The sequence below is a fragment of the Aquarana catesbeiana genome, linkage group LG03, assembly GCF_042186555.1.
Source record: "Aquarana catesbeiana isolate 2022-GZ linkage group LG03, ASM4218655v1, whole genome shotgun sequence".
NCBI lineage: Eukaryota > Metazoa > Chordata > Amphibia > Anura > Ranidae > Aquarana > Aquarana catesbeiana.
This window is the reverse complement of record NC_133326.1, coordinates 152,902,361-152,920,359: the sequence shown is the minus strand read 5'-3', so window position 1 is coordinate 152,920,359 and position 17,999 is coordinate 152,902,361. Positions and strand designations below refer to the sequence as shown.

Below are 17,999 nucleotides of genomic sequence, written 5' to 3'. Positions count from 1 at the left end.
CATTATGTACAATCTTTATAGACATTTATAATTCATCTCTATTGTATTTATGTCCACCGAAAAACGATATACTTCTCTCAATACTTTACTTTTTTGTTGCTCCTTTAATTGTGATCCCAGTTCTTTTCCCTTGATTGCAACCAATGGAGGCATTACCCGCTCCTCTAGGGTCATAAGTATTGTACATCTTTGTGATATACTTTGTTTTAAATTTGTTTGTGAGTTACATATTCTTTCTATCATGTGTAAATTCTCTTCAGATTTAATTGGTTGCTGTAATGTTGACACAAAGTGTTTTAACTGCGAATATCTCCATTCAAATTCATCAAATCACTTCTGTGCATTAGTTCTTTAAATGCTCCCATTTTCCCTTTTTTAAAATTATATATTTTAGTTGTGCTTTCTTTATCTATTTTCCAAAATGTGCCGTATTACCTGGTAAAAGAAAAATTGTCCCGTCTAGTGAAATCAAGGGTGAATTGTATTCCTATTTTACCTGGCTGTAAAATATATCCCATATTCCAAAAACATTTCTAGTCAATTTGTGTGTGTGTCAGCTCCTAACTACCTATACACTCTTATTTAACTGTACTCCACTAAGTGTGTTTTCTGTTTTTACCCAAGTTTTTTGTGTTCTTCCACTCAACCATTTGTGATAATATTATTGCATTATAATACCTTTTAATATCTGACCCCGCTGTGCTTTATCTCTACTCAGTATCGAACTGTATTCTTGGTTTCTTGTTTTGCACTATATACCTTGGGAACATTGTCTTAACCTTTCTAAAAAAGGCCTGAGGTGAGGCTATTGGTAACATTTGAAATTTGTACAAGATTTTCGGGAGTATTGCCATCTTTACCATTATTATCCATCCAACCCATGCGAGTGGACGTGATGATATTTTTTAATTTCGGCTTTATTCTCATTAAGTAAAGGGATACATTTTGCTAAGTATAAATTCCCCAGTGAAGGTGTTATCCCTAAATATTTTAAGTCTGTTTTCCCCCATATAAAAGGAAATTCCCTCTGTAATTGATTCTTCTCTCTTATTCAAACTTATATTTAGGATTTCTGACTTTACAGGGTTTATCTTTAAGTTTGACAGTTATCCGTATTTTTTTAGTTCTTCTATTAAATTTGGCAGTGTTGTTCTAGGATTGGTTATATAAAACAGCACATCGGCCACTTTATGTTCTACATCCCTGATCTTCACCCCCTCCTATTTCTACACTGTTTTGGATGGTATCCAACAGTGATTTCATTGACAATACAAACAGGAGGGACGAGGGCATCCTTGTCTAGTTCCATTGTACATTTCAAGGATGGTGACAGATTCCCGTTAACCTTCACTTGGTCATAGAGAACTCAAATCCATTGGGTCATCCTTGGGCCCAATCCCAAAACTTCCATTGTTTCCATCATAAATTCCCAGTTTACCCTGTCAAATCCCTTTTTGACATCTATTGACAGGAAAAGCTGGGGACCTTTCACCTCTCAATTTATGTAGCAAAAGTAGCATTCTAATTCCATTATCCTCGTCTTCCCTTCCTGGAATAAAGCCTGTCTGATCAGCATGGATCCAAACAGGCATCAGCTCGTTTAATCTTGTAGCCAAGATCTTTGCATACAGTTTTGTGTCAACATTTAGTAATGCTATTGGTCTATAACTGGAGCATAAAGTTGCGTCTCTACCCTCTTTAGGTATTACCGTAATGTGTGCTTGCAAAGACTCCCTCCTCATCTCTTTCCCCCTTTCCCAAATTATTCATATAGGCCCATAGTAGTTACATAGTAGGCTAGGTTGAAAAAAGACAAGTCCTTCATGTCTAACCTATGTGTGTGATTTTATGTCAGTATTAGATTGTATATCCCTGTATATCGTGGTAGTTTGGGTGCTTATCTAATAGTTTTTTGAAATTATCGATGCTCCCCGCTGAAACTACTGCCTGTTCAAGAGAATTCCACTACCTTACTGCTCTTACAGTAAAGAACTCTCTACACAGCTTAAGGTTAAACCGCTTTTCTTCTAATATTCGTGAATGGCCGTGTGTCTAATTAAATTCCCTTTCGCAGAAAAGTTTTATCCCTATTGTGGAGTCACCAGTATGGTATTTGTACATTGAAATTATATCCCCTCTCAAGCATCTCTTCTCCAGAGAGAATAAGTTCAGTTCTTGCAACCTTTCCTCATAACTAGTGTCTTCCAGTCGAATATTAGTTTTTTTGCCCTTCTTTGGACTCTCTCCAGTTCCAGCATATCCTTCCTGGGGACTGGTGCCCAGAACTGGACGGCATACTCCAGGTGCGGCCGGACCAGAGTCTGGTAGAGTGGGAGAATTATTGTTTTATCTTTGGAGTTAATCCTCTTTTTAATGCATGCCAATATTCTGTTTGCTTTGTTAGCAGCAGCTTGGCGTTGCATGCCATTGCTGAGCCTGTCATCTACTAGGACCTCCAGGTCCTTTCAATCCTAGATTCCCCCAGAGCTTCTCCCCCCAGTGAGTAGATTGCATTTATATTTTTGCCACCCAAATGCATAATTATACATTTTTTCTACATTCAACCTCATTTGCCATGTAGGTTTCCACATCCTGCGGAGAAGTTATTGCTCTGCTCAGCTTAGTATCGTCCGTATAGTTTTGGTATTAATTGTTCTTTATAATCAAAGATCATAAATCAGTTGAGGTCTGGACTTTTTCCTGTCGCTGTATTTTTTCATCGCTAAATTAATTTCCCCTTGTGTTATTGGGTCCTTTAAGGCTAGTAATTTTTCTGCTGATGCTTTTGGTAGTTTTGCTTCTCTCAAGTATTCTTTTATTTTCTGATTTCTTTTTGACTCTTTTTTCTGTGTCCTTTTTTGCCTTACAGAGTAAAGAGCACCATAGTAACTTTGGAATGTCCCAGCAATTTCTGATGTTGCATATACTGTCTCTCCAATTTTGTTTTTCATCTTTTCTATATACAGTATTTTTTTTATTTTATTTTTTTTATATTCTTAATAGGTATATTCCTGGTTTATTCCCCCATTTTATCTGTCCTTAGCTACTCTATTAAAGACTTGCCTTGTCTCTTGTTCCATTAGATCTTTCAAAAATTCTCTCTTTTCTGCTAAGTCATGTTAAGTCTCCATGTCCAGTTTTTTTTTTATGAATCTGTTCTAACTCATAAATCTCTTTCACTAGCTTTTCCATGTTACTTCTCCTTTCCTTTTTTTCCTAACTCCTATGGATATCAAGATCCCTCTAACAAAGGCCTTGTGTGCTTCCCATTTCGTGTCCTTTGTTACCTCTCGGGTTTAACTGAAAATATTTCTCTATTTCTTCTTTTATTTCCCCTTCTACTTCTTTATCCTATAATAATCCTCATTTAGTCTCCAGATCCTCCTCCCCTCATGAGCTCCTGCAAACTTCAGCATCGGTATTACTGGGATGTGATCTTATATTATTCTTATTCCTATAGATGACTTTATTGCTGCTTCTAACAATCTATGCTCTACCATGATATAGTCTAACCTAGAGTACATCCCGTGTACCGGGGAGTGAAAAGGGTAGTCTTTTGTCCGAGGATGTTGGGCTCTCCATACATCCACTAGTTGACTTTGATGAAGTTTCTTCATTACCATCCTTAATTTATAACTTTCAGTCCCCAGGACACTTGACGTACTAACTACCCGAGGATCCATGCAAACATTCAGGTCTCCCGCCAGGAATAATTTTCCTTTCTTAGATTCCATAAATGTTCCCAGGATCTCTTTCAAATAACTTTTCGGATTTTTGTTACGGCAGTATATATTTGCCAGTGTACATTCCATTCCTTGCAATATTTCTTTCAAAAATATATACCGTCTGAGTACAGGGGGTCCATCACACCCTTTTTGGCAGAAGACTAACACAGAAGGAGACCCCAAAAGGGTTGACTTTGAAGTTAGTCTGTAGTTCCAGTCCCCCAATGCCCCTACCCACACAGTACCCTAAACACATTGTCCCAAACAGAGCATTACTCACCCAGGCAACCTCTGTCTCTCTCGTAGAACATACCCACTTCTGGGGAGAAGTGCAGACTGGTCCTTCCCCCTGGAGTCCTTTCAGCCATTGGGAAGAAAGGGTGACTGGGCTCACTCCGTCATGTTGTTGGGGATCTGGGCCAACTGCCCCGGGTATACAGGTGGAGACTGAAGTCCCATCCACTTTTACTAGATGAAAATCCCCCAGTGCTTGCAAAGCATGGCTGACATCCTCCTGTCTTAGTGCCGGACCATTATCTGTGGTTGTGTCAGTGGAGACCGAAGTCCCATCCACTACCACAAGAATTCAATCTTCTGTTAGTTGAGGGCAGAGGCCAGCAACACTCTGCCCTGTTGCCAGCCCTTCTGCTGGGTTGCTGTCAGTGTAGACTGCAGTCCCATCCACCGACACCCGCTCAAGCTGCAATTGTGAAGTGCCAATTGCATTCTCTCCCTGAAGCTCCTGTGGTGTTGATTGTTGGGTGCAAAGGCCAGCAGCACTCTGCCCTGTTAGCGCTTCAGCTGAGGACAACACATCATCCACTCCAGCTAACGGTTGGGGAGAGAAGACTGTTTCCTCTGCTCTGGCTGATTGTTGGGGAGGTGGGCTGGCTTCCTCCACTCCCAGACTGTGGATCTGCAACTAGGGAGGGACCATCACGTTCCCACCCTGGGCTTCTGGAACTGTCGCGGGTGTGGGGCTTGGACCCTCTGTCCAGTTGTCAGCACTTTAGCTGTAGAAGTTTCTTGTAACTCCACAGATACTGCTGGCAGGAAATCCCATGTCTCTGTTAGTGTTGTGGGAGAAAGGCAGATGGTCTCTTCTCTTAGGATAGCCGAAGCTTCTGTTGGTGCTGGGCAGAGCTCAGTGATGTTTGGCCCTGATGCCAGCTCTTCTGCTGGAGGCTCACCAGGTTGTTCTTCCTCAGCAGAAAAGTCTATTAAATCCCCAGTCTCTGGAACTGGTGTCTGGGGATAGAGGTTCACCATCTCCTTTCCGTAGAACAAAGAAGATGTTACTGGTGCTGGGCAGAGGTTAGCAGAGCTCTGCCCTGTTGTCAGCACTTCAGCTTTGGGGATGGCAATCTCCGGGGCATGCTGCTGAATGTGTTCTAACAGTTTCCTGTATGCCCTTTTTAGATGCTGTTCTTTCCTTAGCAAATAGTCCAGATCAGGTTTAAGCTCTGAGACCCCTGCGAGACCGAGCATAGCCTCTCTGTATTCTCGCAGGTGCTCAAGGGTAGGTTCCCCTTCATCGCCAAACACAAAACTATCTGTAAGGCTCTCCCACAGCAATCCAGGGCCACCAAAGTCATATCCCTCCAGAGAGCATTCCGTTGTCTCCCCTAAATATTCCTGCTCTGTGTTCCATTGCAGAGCCTGATATCGATTGTCCAGCTCTATCTCCTGTTGGACCAGCCTGTCCAAATCGGACGTTGGTCATTGGCTCATTGCTTTGGGGTTGGAAAGCACTTGTCCTGGTGTCTACCAGTGACCTGAAGGGCTCCAATCCAGTCTGCACCCAAATCTGCTTCCTGATCTCCAGGTACTGATCCACAGACACAGTTTTGGTAATTGCTGAAAGGGCGCTTCGCAGCAGCCCTTGCAACTCTGATGTCAGATCCATATCTCTGCTGGGACGACCAAAGTCTGTTATCCCGACCTTGGATCTTGGTGGTGGTTTGGACATGTTCACAGCCAGGAAGCACAATCCCACTGCTGCCACCAGTGTGACCCCCCCCCCCGTACTCAAGAAGAGTCTGTCTGCCATACAAGCTTCCTTTGTCCGGTAGCAGCAGGAACCAAGATCCATTAGCCTACCCAGTCACTTGTCGGGACATTAGTGTAGGGTGGAAAACATAAAACTCTTTATTCAAACACAGTGTCATGTTCCCTACCGTGCCATGCAGACGGCCAGGCATGGCCATGCCCCAAGTGGCTGAAAGAGGTATTGAACGTATGACTGCCTGTTTAGTGCTCCTGTTACTTTGCCTCTGAGCCACACCTCAGTTCCTTTCAGCCTGCTTTCCAGCTTTGAGGAGTATTGCTTGAGATCTTTTAAGACTATGTCTTTTTTCAGGGCTGTTGAGCCCTCTGACATTATATGATAAAAGATTTAAAGAGTTGCCTAGTTCTGCATGAAGTACTGTGGGTGATACTTTGTTTGTACCTGTCACTCCTGGATCAGCTGAGGCAGGGTACCTAATTAGCTGGGTATAAAAGACTGCCTCACTCTGAGGGCATTGTCAGTTCCTTGTCTCATTTGTCTCATTATCGCAAAGTGTTCCTGTTTTCTGTTACAGTGTTCCAAGATCATCTAATTTGGGAATCTCCATAATACCATACTGGGTGATTTTTTAAAAACAACTTTATATTTCTATCCTGAGTTAAATGTGTCTCCTGTAGAAAGATTATACTTGAGGAGTATTGCTTGAGATCTTTTAAGACTATGTCTTTTTTCAGGGCTGTTGAGCCCTCTGACATTATATGATAAAAGATTTAAAGAGGAACTGCAGCCTGCTCACATAATTTGTAATAAAAACATCTTTGTCATTCTGAAACTTACCTCCAACCACTTTGCATATTATTTTATATACACTGATTCTGTACTAGGCAAACATGCTGCAGAAATTTTCCTCTACAAAGTCTGGCTTCAGTCATTTTAACTGTAGGTAGCTGATGCTGCTGCCTGTTCACTTCCTGGATTTACACAGATACACAGAGGCACACAGACACATATACAGACAGACACACTCACACCACTGCTTGCCTTCACATTTCTCCTCTCTGGATGAATACACATGGATCTCTGCAGTCTCCTGTTATCTGTGCCCTCATCCAGCCCCCTCCAGCTCTGGCCCTCTTATGAATCATCCCTCTTCCACTCTCCTGCCACTCCCCCCCCCCCCACTGGTAAACTCCCAAGAGAGCTAGAGAGAGAGCTCTGCATGATCTCATTTGCCTAGGTTAATTACCAGACAAGAAAGAGGAAGTGGGCTGTATAAGGTATTTACTGACAGAAAAAAATTTTTACTATCCAAAGTTAAAACAACAAGGGCAGAAGATTTAATAGATGGAAAGATGAAAAAATGACTGAAAAAACGCTTTAATGTTGTCATATTTTCTCTTCCTTTTCCCTTTCCTCGCTTGTCTCACTCCATGTTCCCTCCCCCTGCCTCTACCCAAGTATGGGTTTAGAGGATTGTTACAGATCTACTACCGAAGCTCCAGACAGTAATCGAGGGAGAACAACTAAAAAAAGGAGAGATTCTGATATTGACACACTATTCCCCTCCCCCTTACCCACCCTCCCACTCACTCTCTAATATTGTTGATCTTATACATTAGAGCTTGGACCTAACCCTGGTCTTTGAGGAGACAACTAGTTCCTCCAAAATAGGTTTTGCTAGTCATCTGCTCTTCTGTTTTGGGGTGATGCTCTGCCTGACGGATTTGCTGGGGCCTCCTCCCCTTCCCTTTGGGGTGAAGGTCCAGAGCTCACCAGACACTCAATTCCCCCATCCCTGTGTAACATAGTCTTTTAAGTGTCCCCTCTATAAACCCCTGCCCTATTGTCTCTTTGACATCATCTCTTTTTGAGATCAGTTGCCATTGGTCCTCTTCCAGTACTAATCTTTCTTTCCTGGTCTCTGACCATCCAGTTATATCTGGGACCGGTAACTCAAGTTTTTTACAGAATTCTTGTACCTCCTCCGGAAATCTCAGCTTTGCTGAATGGCCTTCTTTCCGTCCTACCAGGCATGTAGGAAACCCCCAGTTTTACTGAATATTTTGTTAAGCATCTGTTCCAGGAGAGGTTTAAGGTGCCATCTTCTCATTAGTGTTTCATGTGATAAGTCAGCAAAGATCTGGAGAGTTGCACACCCATATTTTATTGGTGGCATTTTCTTCAAACGTCCCCATATTTGTGCTTTATCTTCAAAGTAATGGAACCTAACTATTATATCCCTTGGGACTTCCGTAGGTATGCCCTGTGGTCTTCTAATCCTGTGTACCCTTTCTATTTTCAAAGAGTCTGATCATGTTCTATCTAAAAGAGGGTTAAATATTTTTTTTATTGTTTCTGTAAGATTTTCAGCTTGCATTACTTTTGATAGGCCTCGGATTCTTAAGTTTTTTCTTCTATTACGATTTTCTTGATCTTTTCTTGATCTTCCAATTTGTATGCCAAGTTCCTCTGTTCCCTTGTTTAATTTCCTCTTGTAGTTCTTTTACTGCTTGTGTATGTGTATCCAACCTCCTTTCAGTGTCCTCTACTCTTGTTAGTATCTGGCCCAGATCTCTTTGTATTGTTGACATGTCAGTTTTTAATGAACTTTCTAGTTTTGCAAACATATCTGCCATTTCTGACTTAGTGGGAAGTTGAGTTTTTCATCTTTGTTCTTCCACATCTCCACTTTCAGGGTCGCTTTCAATCTCCAAATCTATTCTGGACTGACTGAGCTTACTAGCCCTCTCCGATGACCTGTTCTGTTTATTCTTGTTGTATCCTGTCTCTTGTTTCCTTTGGGATCATATGTGTCATTTTTTTATTGTTCCCAAGCTGGCTTATATTTTGGGTGGGTTTACCACTCCACTCCCTTTAGCAGGTTTCCCTTTCATTTTATTTTGCTTTTCCATTTTTTTTACTCTAGCTTTTGCCCCTTTAGTGGGAGGTCCACCAATGCTTCAATATTAGTATGTGTCACTTTTAGACTGTTTCTTACCTCTTCTCCAGCCAACACACTTATTTTTCCTCTGCTTTGTCTTATAACACTTTGTAACTTTTTATTTACAGTTCTTTGCCTCCTATGTCTTATCAAAAGACTTACATTTACCCCCAGACTCCCCCAACTGCGTGTGTCTTTACTTCTTTTCAGGTGTTCATGGACTCTTATGTAATTAAGGCAAAGCAAGGTGGGGGGAGGTAAACTCCGTCCGCAGGTTATTAATACAGATGATACAAGCAGCAAAAAGTGATTTATAGTGACTCACTGCTCCAGGCAGATTATTAAAAAAAAAAAAGTTCCAGGGTTCACCTTTAAGTTGCTTTTTCTACTTGTTGTTCACCGCTCTCTCCTGGATAAAGCACCGCTTGTTCTTCTAGGTGTGTGGCTGTCTGCACTCTTATGTCCTTTGAACTGCGTGGCTTGCTTTCACCTCATCCAAGGATGCAGGGCTCTTTGGTGTCCCCCAGATATCTCCCAGGACCTGCGGTAAGTACCTGTCTCCGTTGACTCCCTCTGTGCACCACCATGCACTCTCAACATCTCTGCAGCAGTCCATCCTGGGATCAGGCCTCAGGTTTCTCCCTCCGTCTCCCATCCGATCACAACATTGGAGGCTCTGGAGCACCCGACATGCAGCAACGTGGCGTCACCTCACCTGCCCCTCCTCCACCGTCCAGGGATCCTCCGGCAATCAGTATCCCCTCCACATGCTCTCAATAGGCCTCGGTAGGATGATACAACCAGGAGGCCACAGCATAGGGCTCTGGTGCAGGGGATCACGGTGAAGCGTGGCTAATTATCATCTATCTGCATGGTGTGGATAGGATTGTCTCGAGCTCCTAGCCTGAGCTCCTTGCAGGCGCCATACGCAGCCCCCCCCCATGTGTGTCAATGGAAAATAGATTCATAACCAATAATGAAAATGGTTAGGGGGCGCTGTGCATTTTGACAAGTTCTGCATGCTCCATCTTTGGGACACTTTAAAAAAACAAAAACAAATGGAAAACATAAAAAAGCATTAAAAAAAAACATGGTTGCGTTTTTGGTGCGCTTTTGGAGTCACGTGTCCATGTCTCACAGGTGCATGCTGGGAGTCAGGCAACCAGAAAATGTACTGGAAATGCACCAGAAATTAATAAAAAAACACATATGCATTCTAACCATTTTTTGAACGGAATAGTGACAAAGGACCTTTCTCCCCATTTGCAATTTGTATCCTTTTCAAACCATCCTTTTGATCCGTACATCCTTTGTTATGCCTCCCAATCCTCCTAAATGTCATCTTGGGACTTTAGCTCCTTGGAAGACCTGTGGCACTACAAGTTTAAACCCACTGATTCCTGCCCCCTACTTCCTAGACACACATATCAACTTGCCCTCCCCCACCTTCCGGCCGTGAGAAGACAATAGCCTGGCAGGGGGGATTCCCGCATCAACACTGTCTATGTTGATGGGGAATCAAGCAAATTTCTTTCTTGCAACCTATGGTTGCAGGAAAGAAATTTGTTCCATGTTTGGTCGGCCTTAGTCATCAGTGTTACCCAAAGCCCCAGTGATAACAACAGTGCTTATTCAGTTATTGCTGATCCACTAGCTCCACACTCAACCTCCCCAACTCCCCACATTCACTCATCCCCTCAAATTTGTTTCACTCTTCTCTACATTCAGTACCTCTGCTTATCTTCCAGTATCCACTAGCTACCAGTTTACATTCCAATTCTGACCCATGATAAACACAATATTTCAAGAGAACAGAAGTACCAAAGTCCATAGTCTGACATTTCCCCCCTCCTCTCTATTCCCCCATATCCAGTTAGGCTAGTTTCTCTGTCCTCATTAGCAAATCTGAGTCTTTTCTAACTGACAGTTCTCCATCCCATTACAATATTCCAATCATGACACCCCTCTAATTCTTCAGTTTCCCACCCATACAAGTCCACTACCACCCTTTACCTCATTTAAAGGGAAATGGTTGAGTACACTGGTTGCTGTTAAAACTGTCTGCTAAAGCTTGCTTGTTTTAGGTGTTCTACACAATTTTTCAACTGTACATTTTTCCACTACTAGTGCTCACAAACTAACAAAATTGTCACAGCTGCCCATTTGTTGTTTGTATAGTCTAACAATTGCTTGCTTGTAGTCCAGGTATTCTCAGGAATATCATTCCTTCCCTCTGCTCTGCCAAGGCCAGCCATACACAGTTCTAAACTGTTAATGGGCAGGCTGAATGTATCAAGTTGATCGATCACCTTGGGTTCAACCAGTCTGCCAGATTATCTTGCGATTATTGCCTGGAGAAGACAATGGCCCGGCAGGAGGGATTCCCCTGTCAGCACTGTCTGTGTTGAAGAGGGAATCAAGTAAATTTATTTCCTGCAACCCATGTTGCAGGAAATTCGCTCTGTGTATGGCTGACAAAAGCAAGCACTAAACAAGGACCATAATTACTATATAATGTATTCTTCGGGAGATCTGTCTCTATCAAATCACAGCACTGTTAGCCCTGTATTTTCCTGCAGCATATGCGCCCTAATATAATCCATTTGCTTCCATTTTGGCACACATGCTCCACATGCCATTATCAGCCCAATTGCTCCACTCCATTGGTCAACCCCATTCTTAGACTCACTAACTTTGTAAAGTTCCTTTTTGTTTTACCTGTAGCCGATCCTGTGCTCTTCATAATCAGCACAAGTAGACCAGCACTTTCATTGCACACTTCTGGGTCCGCATGAAGCCTGTTTGGTGGACCCAGGGCTGTGCAGGGATGCTGAGAAAAGTGTGGTAATAGCTGGTAGTGGAATCCCAGTTGTGGAAAATGATCAGGGCCACACCAGTGGGAGGGTCTGGGCATGGGATAACCTTGTCCCTGCACTGTAGAAAGAATATGATGTGACAAAGCACCAATGCACCAGCATATGTGCATAAGCTGTAGTCAATCAGGACCATTATACAAGGCACATCTACTTTTTTTCTTCAAGTGTATTTCCTAACCAATTAGAATGTGTTTATGTGTGTGTTTTACCTTCATTTCAAAGCTTTTTCCAGGGGTTACCTTGAGAAAAAAAGCAGAAAAGAAAACAATTAATTTGGCAGAGTTTGCTTTAGTTCTTAAAATATCCAGTACTGCTAAATTTTAATTTTCCAGTTATTTTATGCTGAGCTTGAACTTAAACCTGAACTGCAGGCACACGTAAAGCTGCAAAATTTTAACAAAACTCAGAGAATTTAACAAACAAACAAAAAAAAACAATATGTATATACAGTATATAGAAATAGTTCACCCCCACAAAACATGTGAAAATCAGTCCAGAAACAAAAGTCCTTAATAGTGCAAAATAATATTAGAGATATGATGTGTATGTGTGTTGCAAAAGTCCACAATCCCAACAACAAGAAGAACAAAAGAATGCACTTTCCAGAAGATCATGACCACCATAAATAGAGCGATCATGATAAGCATATGACATAAATTCTCTGCTTCGATTTCTCTCAGGCTTCCAAGGGTTAATATTTCAAACTTGCAATAACCCAACATATGCCCAAAGAAAGGAAAGTCCAGCAATGGTGTAAATTCACAAATAGCAATGCTATTAAAAAGGATTAAAAGAAATCCTATATAATTTATTTAGTGTCCCATACAGCTGTAGGGATTCTGACCAGCAGTGGCAGTATGCATGATGATGTCACAGAATCTAGGCTTCATCCCTACGCATTTCAGCAGACTATGACATCTTCCATATACATATTAGATTTTTTTTTTGTTTGGTCTTTCACTGTTACATGCATTGAGATGGATGCATGGCTTATATATGATCAAGTTTTGTATTTAGATGTAATTGATCTAGCACAGGTAACTATTAGTTTGGGTTTAGGTTTATATTAATGTATTAGCCTGAGGCTCTTCCCCTGTGTGTGATTGTTATTGAGGAATTAGTCACGCTGGAACTTTATGTTTTTCTTTAAAGCTTATAAATAATGTCAGGTTTAGAGTGGAAACAGGTTGACTCTCCAAAATTAGTTATTTTTTTATTAAGTCCTGGACAGTTTTTAGGTGACAGCTGCTACAGCAAATATAAATACTATCAGTTGGACACATTTTGTTTAATAGTGAAGTGTACAGCATACACAGGAATTGCTGCATTTTTTTGTTACCTGGGGTCCTGGAGGGCCTGGTGGTCCCATTGGCCCTACATCTCCTCGCTCACCCTTTATCACTGTTTCAACAGATGTTCCACGCTAATAAAGAAAACAAAACAAAATGTTTGGTTAACTCCAGGAGATAGTAACAATCATAGGATCTGTGTCAACTGTGCAGTTTTTCGGTACTGCAAGTACTATGTATCTGTTCATTTTTTTAAATGACAATGCTTTCTAACTTTATTCTGGTCTCATTATGGAGGTTAACTGCTAAACAAAAGTACAAAGTATATGACCATTAAATACGTACTCAAAGAGTAAACAAAAAAAGTGGTCACTTTTACTTTGTGACGTTTCCAAAGAAAACTGATGTAGCACCCTCCTAGAATAGGATGCTCAGTAAATTTAGTTTTTGGCTCCTCTGTAGTTATTGATGCAGCTATTGATTTCTTTGGTCTGTTCTAGATTTCACAGGCTGCAGATTTGATTGCATCCCCCTTTCCCCCATTCTGCATGCTTTCAGAACATAGAGGGCAAACACAGTCAAATGGACAACTTGAAAATGTATGGTGCTGCAACTAATCCCTGAACATACTGTAAATAGCCTGGGGTTTGGAGCAGCCATGTTCTTATCCTGCTGGAGAAGTTCCCAGCCTCAGGGGCTTATGTTCTTTGAGGCAGTTCTACTAGAGTCTGCTGATGTTCACAGATGTCCCACCTATAGCGCTACTTTTGGAGCTAACTAAGCAGTTTTACCTAAGCATCTGGTCTGGAGAACTCACTGAAAATTACCTGGTGGAGGCTGGCAGGTGTGTAACTTCCCTGGGACATTGTGAGTACGGACCCAAGCTCGGGACTCTAGTGACTGTGTGCTGTTCTATTTTTGGGGTGCCAGCAGTAGCTCTCTCTGAAACAGCTCTTACAGGCTTTCAGTTCTGGCCTTCCCCTTTATGGCTTAAAGACTGTTTAAAGAGGTTTCACCTAGGGAAGTGTGTTCTGTCAGCATTTTTGGGGTATCTCATACTACCCAAACTCCTCTCCTGTTACATTTTTGCAAGCAATATATTACCAAAAAAGACATCCCCTAGACTGTTTAATAGAGCCAGAGTGAATGGAAAGTTGCCTGTGTTATGGGTAGCCTATGCACAGGTTAGGGAAGAACCAGTAAAAATCAGCGGCTTCAAGGGGGGTAGCGCTATACTTACATCTCCTTTTTCACCTTTCTGTGCAATCTCTCCCTGGAAAAAAAGTAAAACATATAAAAAAATAATAAAAATGGTATTATCTGGTTTATCTATTTTGTCAGTCATCTCAGACGTGAGATACAACTTAAGGGGTTATGCATTTTTTTTGTGATTCATTAGAAAGCCTTATAACCTTCTGCCCAGGGGTTCCAGGAATTCCATCCTTGCCATCCATGCCACTTTTTCCAGGTGACCCCGTGCTTCCCTGTGTGAAAAACAATTAGGTATTACATGCAGTTGAAATCTAGGGAAGTACAACACACCAATGCTGAATAGCTGATGCTGTAAAGATTTGTATATTTATATTTTATTAATGCATCACGCAGTGAATGTGTTTTGTCTGTTTGTATCTTACTTTTTCCCCTTTCATTCCTTTTTCTGGAGTGGATTCCAACTATAGGAAAAAATAAAAGTTAGCATAAGCAAATTTGTTTGTATCATAGCACAATGTATATTAGTTTTCTGCGGTCTGATCCTCTGCTGACTTTGTTCACCCAGTGGGTCAGTTTATTAAAACAATTGCATAAAATTGTAATCTGGCTAGTTTACTGTACACCTTCTAACAATTTACATTAGCCTTTACAATTTTTTTTATCATCATTGGTAGGAATTAGATTTGGGTTCGGGACTAACATGGGATTGAGGTTTAGGTACAAAAACCCTGCAGTATTATTTATAAAAAAATAAACTACCATACAAAATATAAACTAAATAATAAAATCGTGAAAGAGCAGCTATCACTTCACAGTGCAATCACCGAACTAGTATCAATAAATGTAAACCTACTAACAGTGAAGCGCTCCTTAATAAAATTATCAAATGTACATATAAACAACCAAGCTCATAAATTTACACAACTGTTATAAATAATGTGCAGAGAAAAGTAAATATCATGAAAACAATCCCATACATCATCTAGGTTGTAAGTTAAAAAAATAAAAAAAAATATGTGTGAACAGTTCCACATATCATCCAATTAGATTAGATCATCCAATTAGATTGTAAGTGTCCAGAAAAAACACCACCGCAGTTCATGTGCCACAAGTAAATCTTCCACAGTAACAGAAATCTTTCATCAAGGACTACCACCAAACAGTGTCACCTAAGCTGATGCGATGGACCCCTTAAAATAATCAAGGTGGTCAAAAGGGCTTTAATCACATAGGTAACAGGTCAGCAGCATCGAGGTCACATCTCCATATTCTGAAGCTCTTGCATAAAAAGGCTCGAAGAGATATATGCAAAGAAGATCCAATAGTGTCGTATTGCCAGTGACTTTTTAATTAAAGGATAAAAAGGAGTAGCACTCACAATGCGCAGAGACACATACAAGTGTCTATTCACAGCTTGCATATATACAGTGTAGATATGTCAGCTCAGCAAGATGGCGCCTGTTCCCTCCCAGCGTGATGTTGTTACACAGGTCCCACCTGCCTCACGCGTATTGCCCTCCAGGCTTTCTCAAAGGCTTCATTCAGATTGACACCAGTTCTGTGTGCAGGCGACATTTTTTATAGCACATGCACTGCAGCAGCCCAGAGCTGCACACAGGCAGCTATAGAGGTGGATACAGACACAGCAGCTGAACAGACACAACTGGACAAAATCACATGTAAAAATTTTACATGCCTGCAAATGCGGGTGCATGGATCCGAACACACACTGCCTGCATTCGGATCCATGCTCCCCACATGCATGTCAAATTTTGTCCATGCACACACTCCATCTTCATCCATCTTTATAGGTTGCCTGCGTGCAGCTCGGGGCTGATGAAAGCACAATTCCAAATGCAGCCTGCATGCAGAACAGGTGTCAACACCCATCTGAATGAAGCCTTGAGTGGTAAAGAATTTGTGCATTTGAAACATTGCTGTCAAAGCCACATGAAAAGACCCTCTTCTCCATTATACAGTATTTGCTACTCAAACTAAAAGACAATTGTGGGCATTCCCCAGCACTGCCCCTGAGCCACTAACAGCATAGAGTAAGAGCCCATTCACACGGGGCAACTTTGGATCCGACTTGAAGTGGTCCTTGGTCTAAGTCGCGCAACATGTCAAATTCCATGTTAGTCAATGAGACCCGTCTTAATGTACACTACTGAAGTCGCTCCGACTTCAGAAAGGGTTCCTGTACTACTTCAATCTGACTTCTAGGTGACTTGTACCCATTGATTTCAATGGAAGTCGCCTCCAAAGTCGGATCGTGTCTTAACTGAAGCAACAATACAGGAAGAGAAAATAGTTTTCTCAAGCAAACCCCTCCCTCCCCCCTCCCTCCCACAGAGCTGATTGTTGTTTGATTGGCTACTGGAAAGTCACCTGTCCTGTCCAAGTTGCCTTGTAAGTCGTGCTGTGATGCGCACTCAGGTCGGGTCCAGGTCGGGTCCAGGTCGCCTCGCAAAGTCGCGGCCAGAGTCGTGTTGCCCCTGTGTGAACCAGCTCTAACAACTGCACTGCACTGCACAAGCATGAGACCAAAACAGCAACACATGTCACTCCAGATTTCTGTGCACACAAAATCAACTCCAGCACTACTTGCACATTTCCAATATTGGTTTGATGTCTGTGCACAGAAAGTTTACTTTGAGCTGCCAGACTCCTGGGGAAGCCTGTTTCCCAAGGACAGACACCTCAAAATGGGGATGTTTCATGTTTGGTGGGGGGAGCCAGAAGATCTTCCTTTCTCATTATATACTCATCATATTATACTTGTGATATCCCTCCAATACAGTGGGCAGGATCAAAGGAGTGTCTATTCTATTTTATCTCACAGTGGTAAGAGGGATTGTGGGCAGGTGGTCAAGTTACCGCTCAGGCTATGAAAAGCAATATATATTGAGAAAATTCTAATTCATCTGTAGCACACCCCACTTAGGAGCTGCAGATGAAAGGGATACCCCACTCCTGAACAGCCAGGTACACCGAATCTTCACAGGCACACAGAGTCAGAGAACAGTCTGTAGCTTTTTTTTTAATATTTATTAGGGGGTTAATAACTTGGATAGGGATGGGAGGTTGTGGGATGCCCACTTGCCTTCAGCAAACTTCAGGGACAACTTTCTATATACATCTATATACAGTTTCTTCTTTACTTTCCTCCTGCACACACTTGTCAGCTTCTGCTGAATTACTCTTAAGGGATCTGACAGACTCCCTATCAGATCAGCAACAGCCCTTAACAGGCAGGAACTCACAGTCCCTTAAGTGTAGGTTAGATGTAATGAAACAACATGTAACTTCTTCTCTGTGGCCACTGATCCCAGCACCACCTCTTCAGGCAGCTGCCCCTTTCTCCCGCCCTCCTGGCTCCCTCTCTACACAAGTCCACCTGACTGACTCTTTATCAGCCCATGAGGCTGACTCTTCACCAGCCCACCCGGCTCACTCCTCCTGACATCCTCCTCAACACTGCATCTTCATCTTCCACCCGACTGCCCCTGCTAGCATGGCCCAACTACTACAAACATCTCCTAGCAGCAGTAAAAATACTGGTGTTTAGCTATATTGGTGTGCTGTTAGGAGACAGCTTTGAGTGGCAAGGAGTGGATGTTCCTAGATGGGCTGTTTTTGCATACAGTTCACTAAAGACAAAAAAAAGGGACAGTCTCTCCAAATGAGGGATAGTTGGGAGCCATGTGTGACTATAGAGCTCTTTAATGTTGCTGTAAGTTGTTTGGACATGAAATGAAAGGGGTACAGAAAGGAGCTGAGGATTACATATAAGCATATCATGTAGAAGAAAGGCGGCAGACAATTCAGAGTAGCTATTTTAAGATGGTGGAAGCATTGCTACATCTTGGCTGAAAATAAGGTAAGGCTTAACTAAGATGAAAGTAGTTCAGATTAAAAGAGAGCAGTAAAGCAGGGACCAGATGAACT

At 42.0% G+C, this 17,999-nt stretch overlaps 1 protein-coding gene across 1 annotated transcript in view; it reads right to left on the bottom strand.

The window, feature by feature from the left end:
* The window catches only part of LOC141131772 (uncharacterized), a 759,715-nt gene that overhangs the window by 432,734 nt on the left and 308,982 nt on the right, over positions 1-17,999 (bottom strand). Inside the window, exons 58-62 of the mRNA XM_073619424.1 lie at positions 14,474-14,512; positions 14,252-14,323; positions 14,080-14,112; positions 12,890-12,973; positions 11,760-11,789 (exon numbers count right to left, since the gene is read on the bottom strand). Of these exons, the coding sequence (XP_073475525.1) occupies positions 11,760-11,789; positions 12,890-12,973; positions 14,080-14,112; positions 14,252-14,323; positions 14,474-14,512 (258 nt within the window). The remainder of the gene's footprint in view (positions 1-11,759; positions 11,790-12,889; positions 12,974-14,079; positions 14,113-14,251; positions 14,324-14,473; positions 14,513-17,999) is intronic.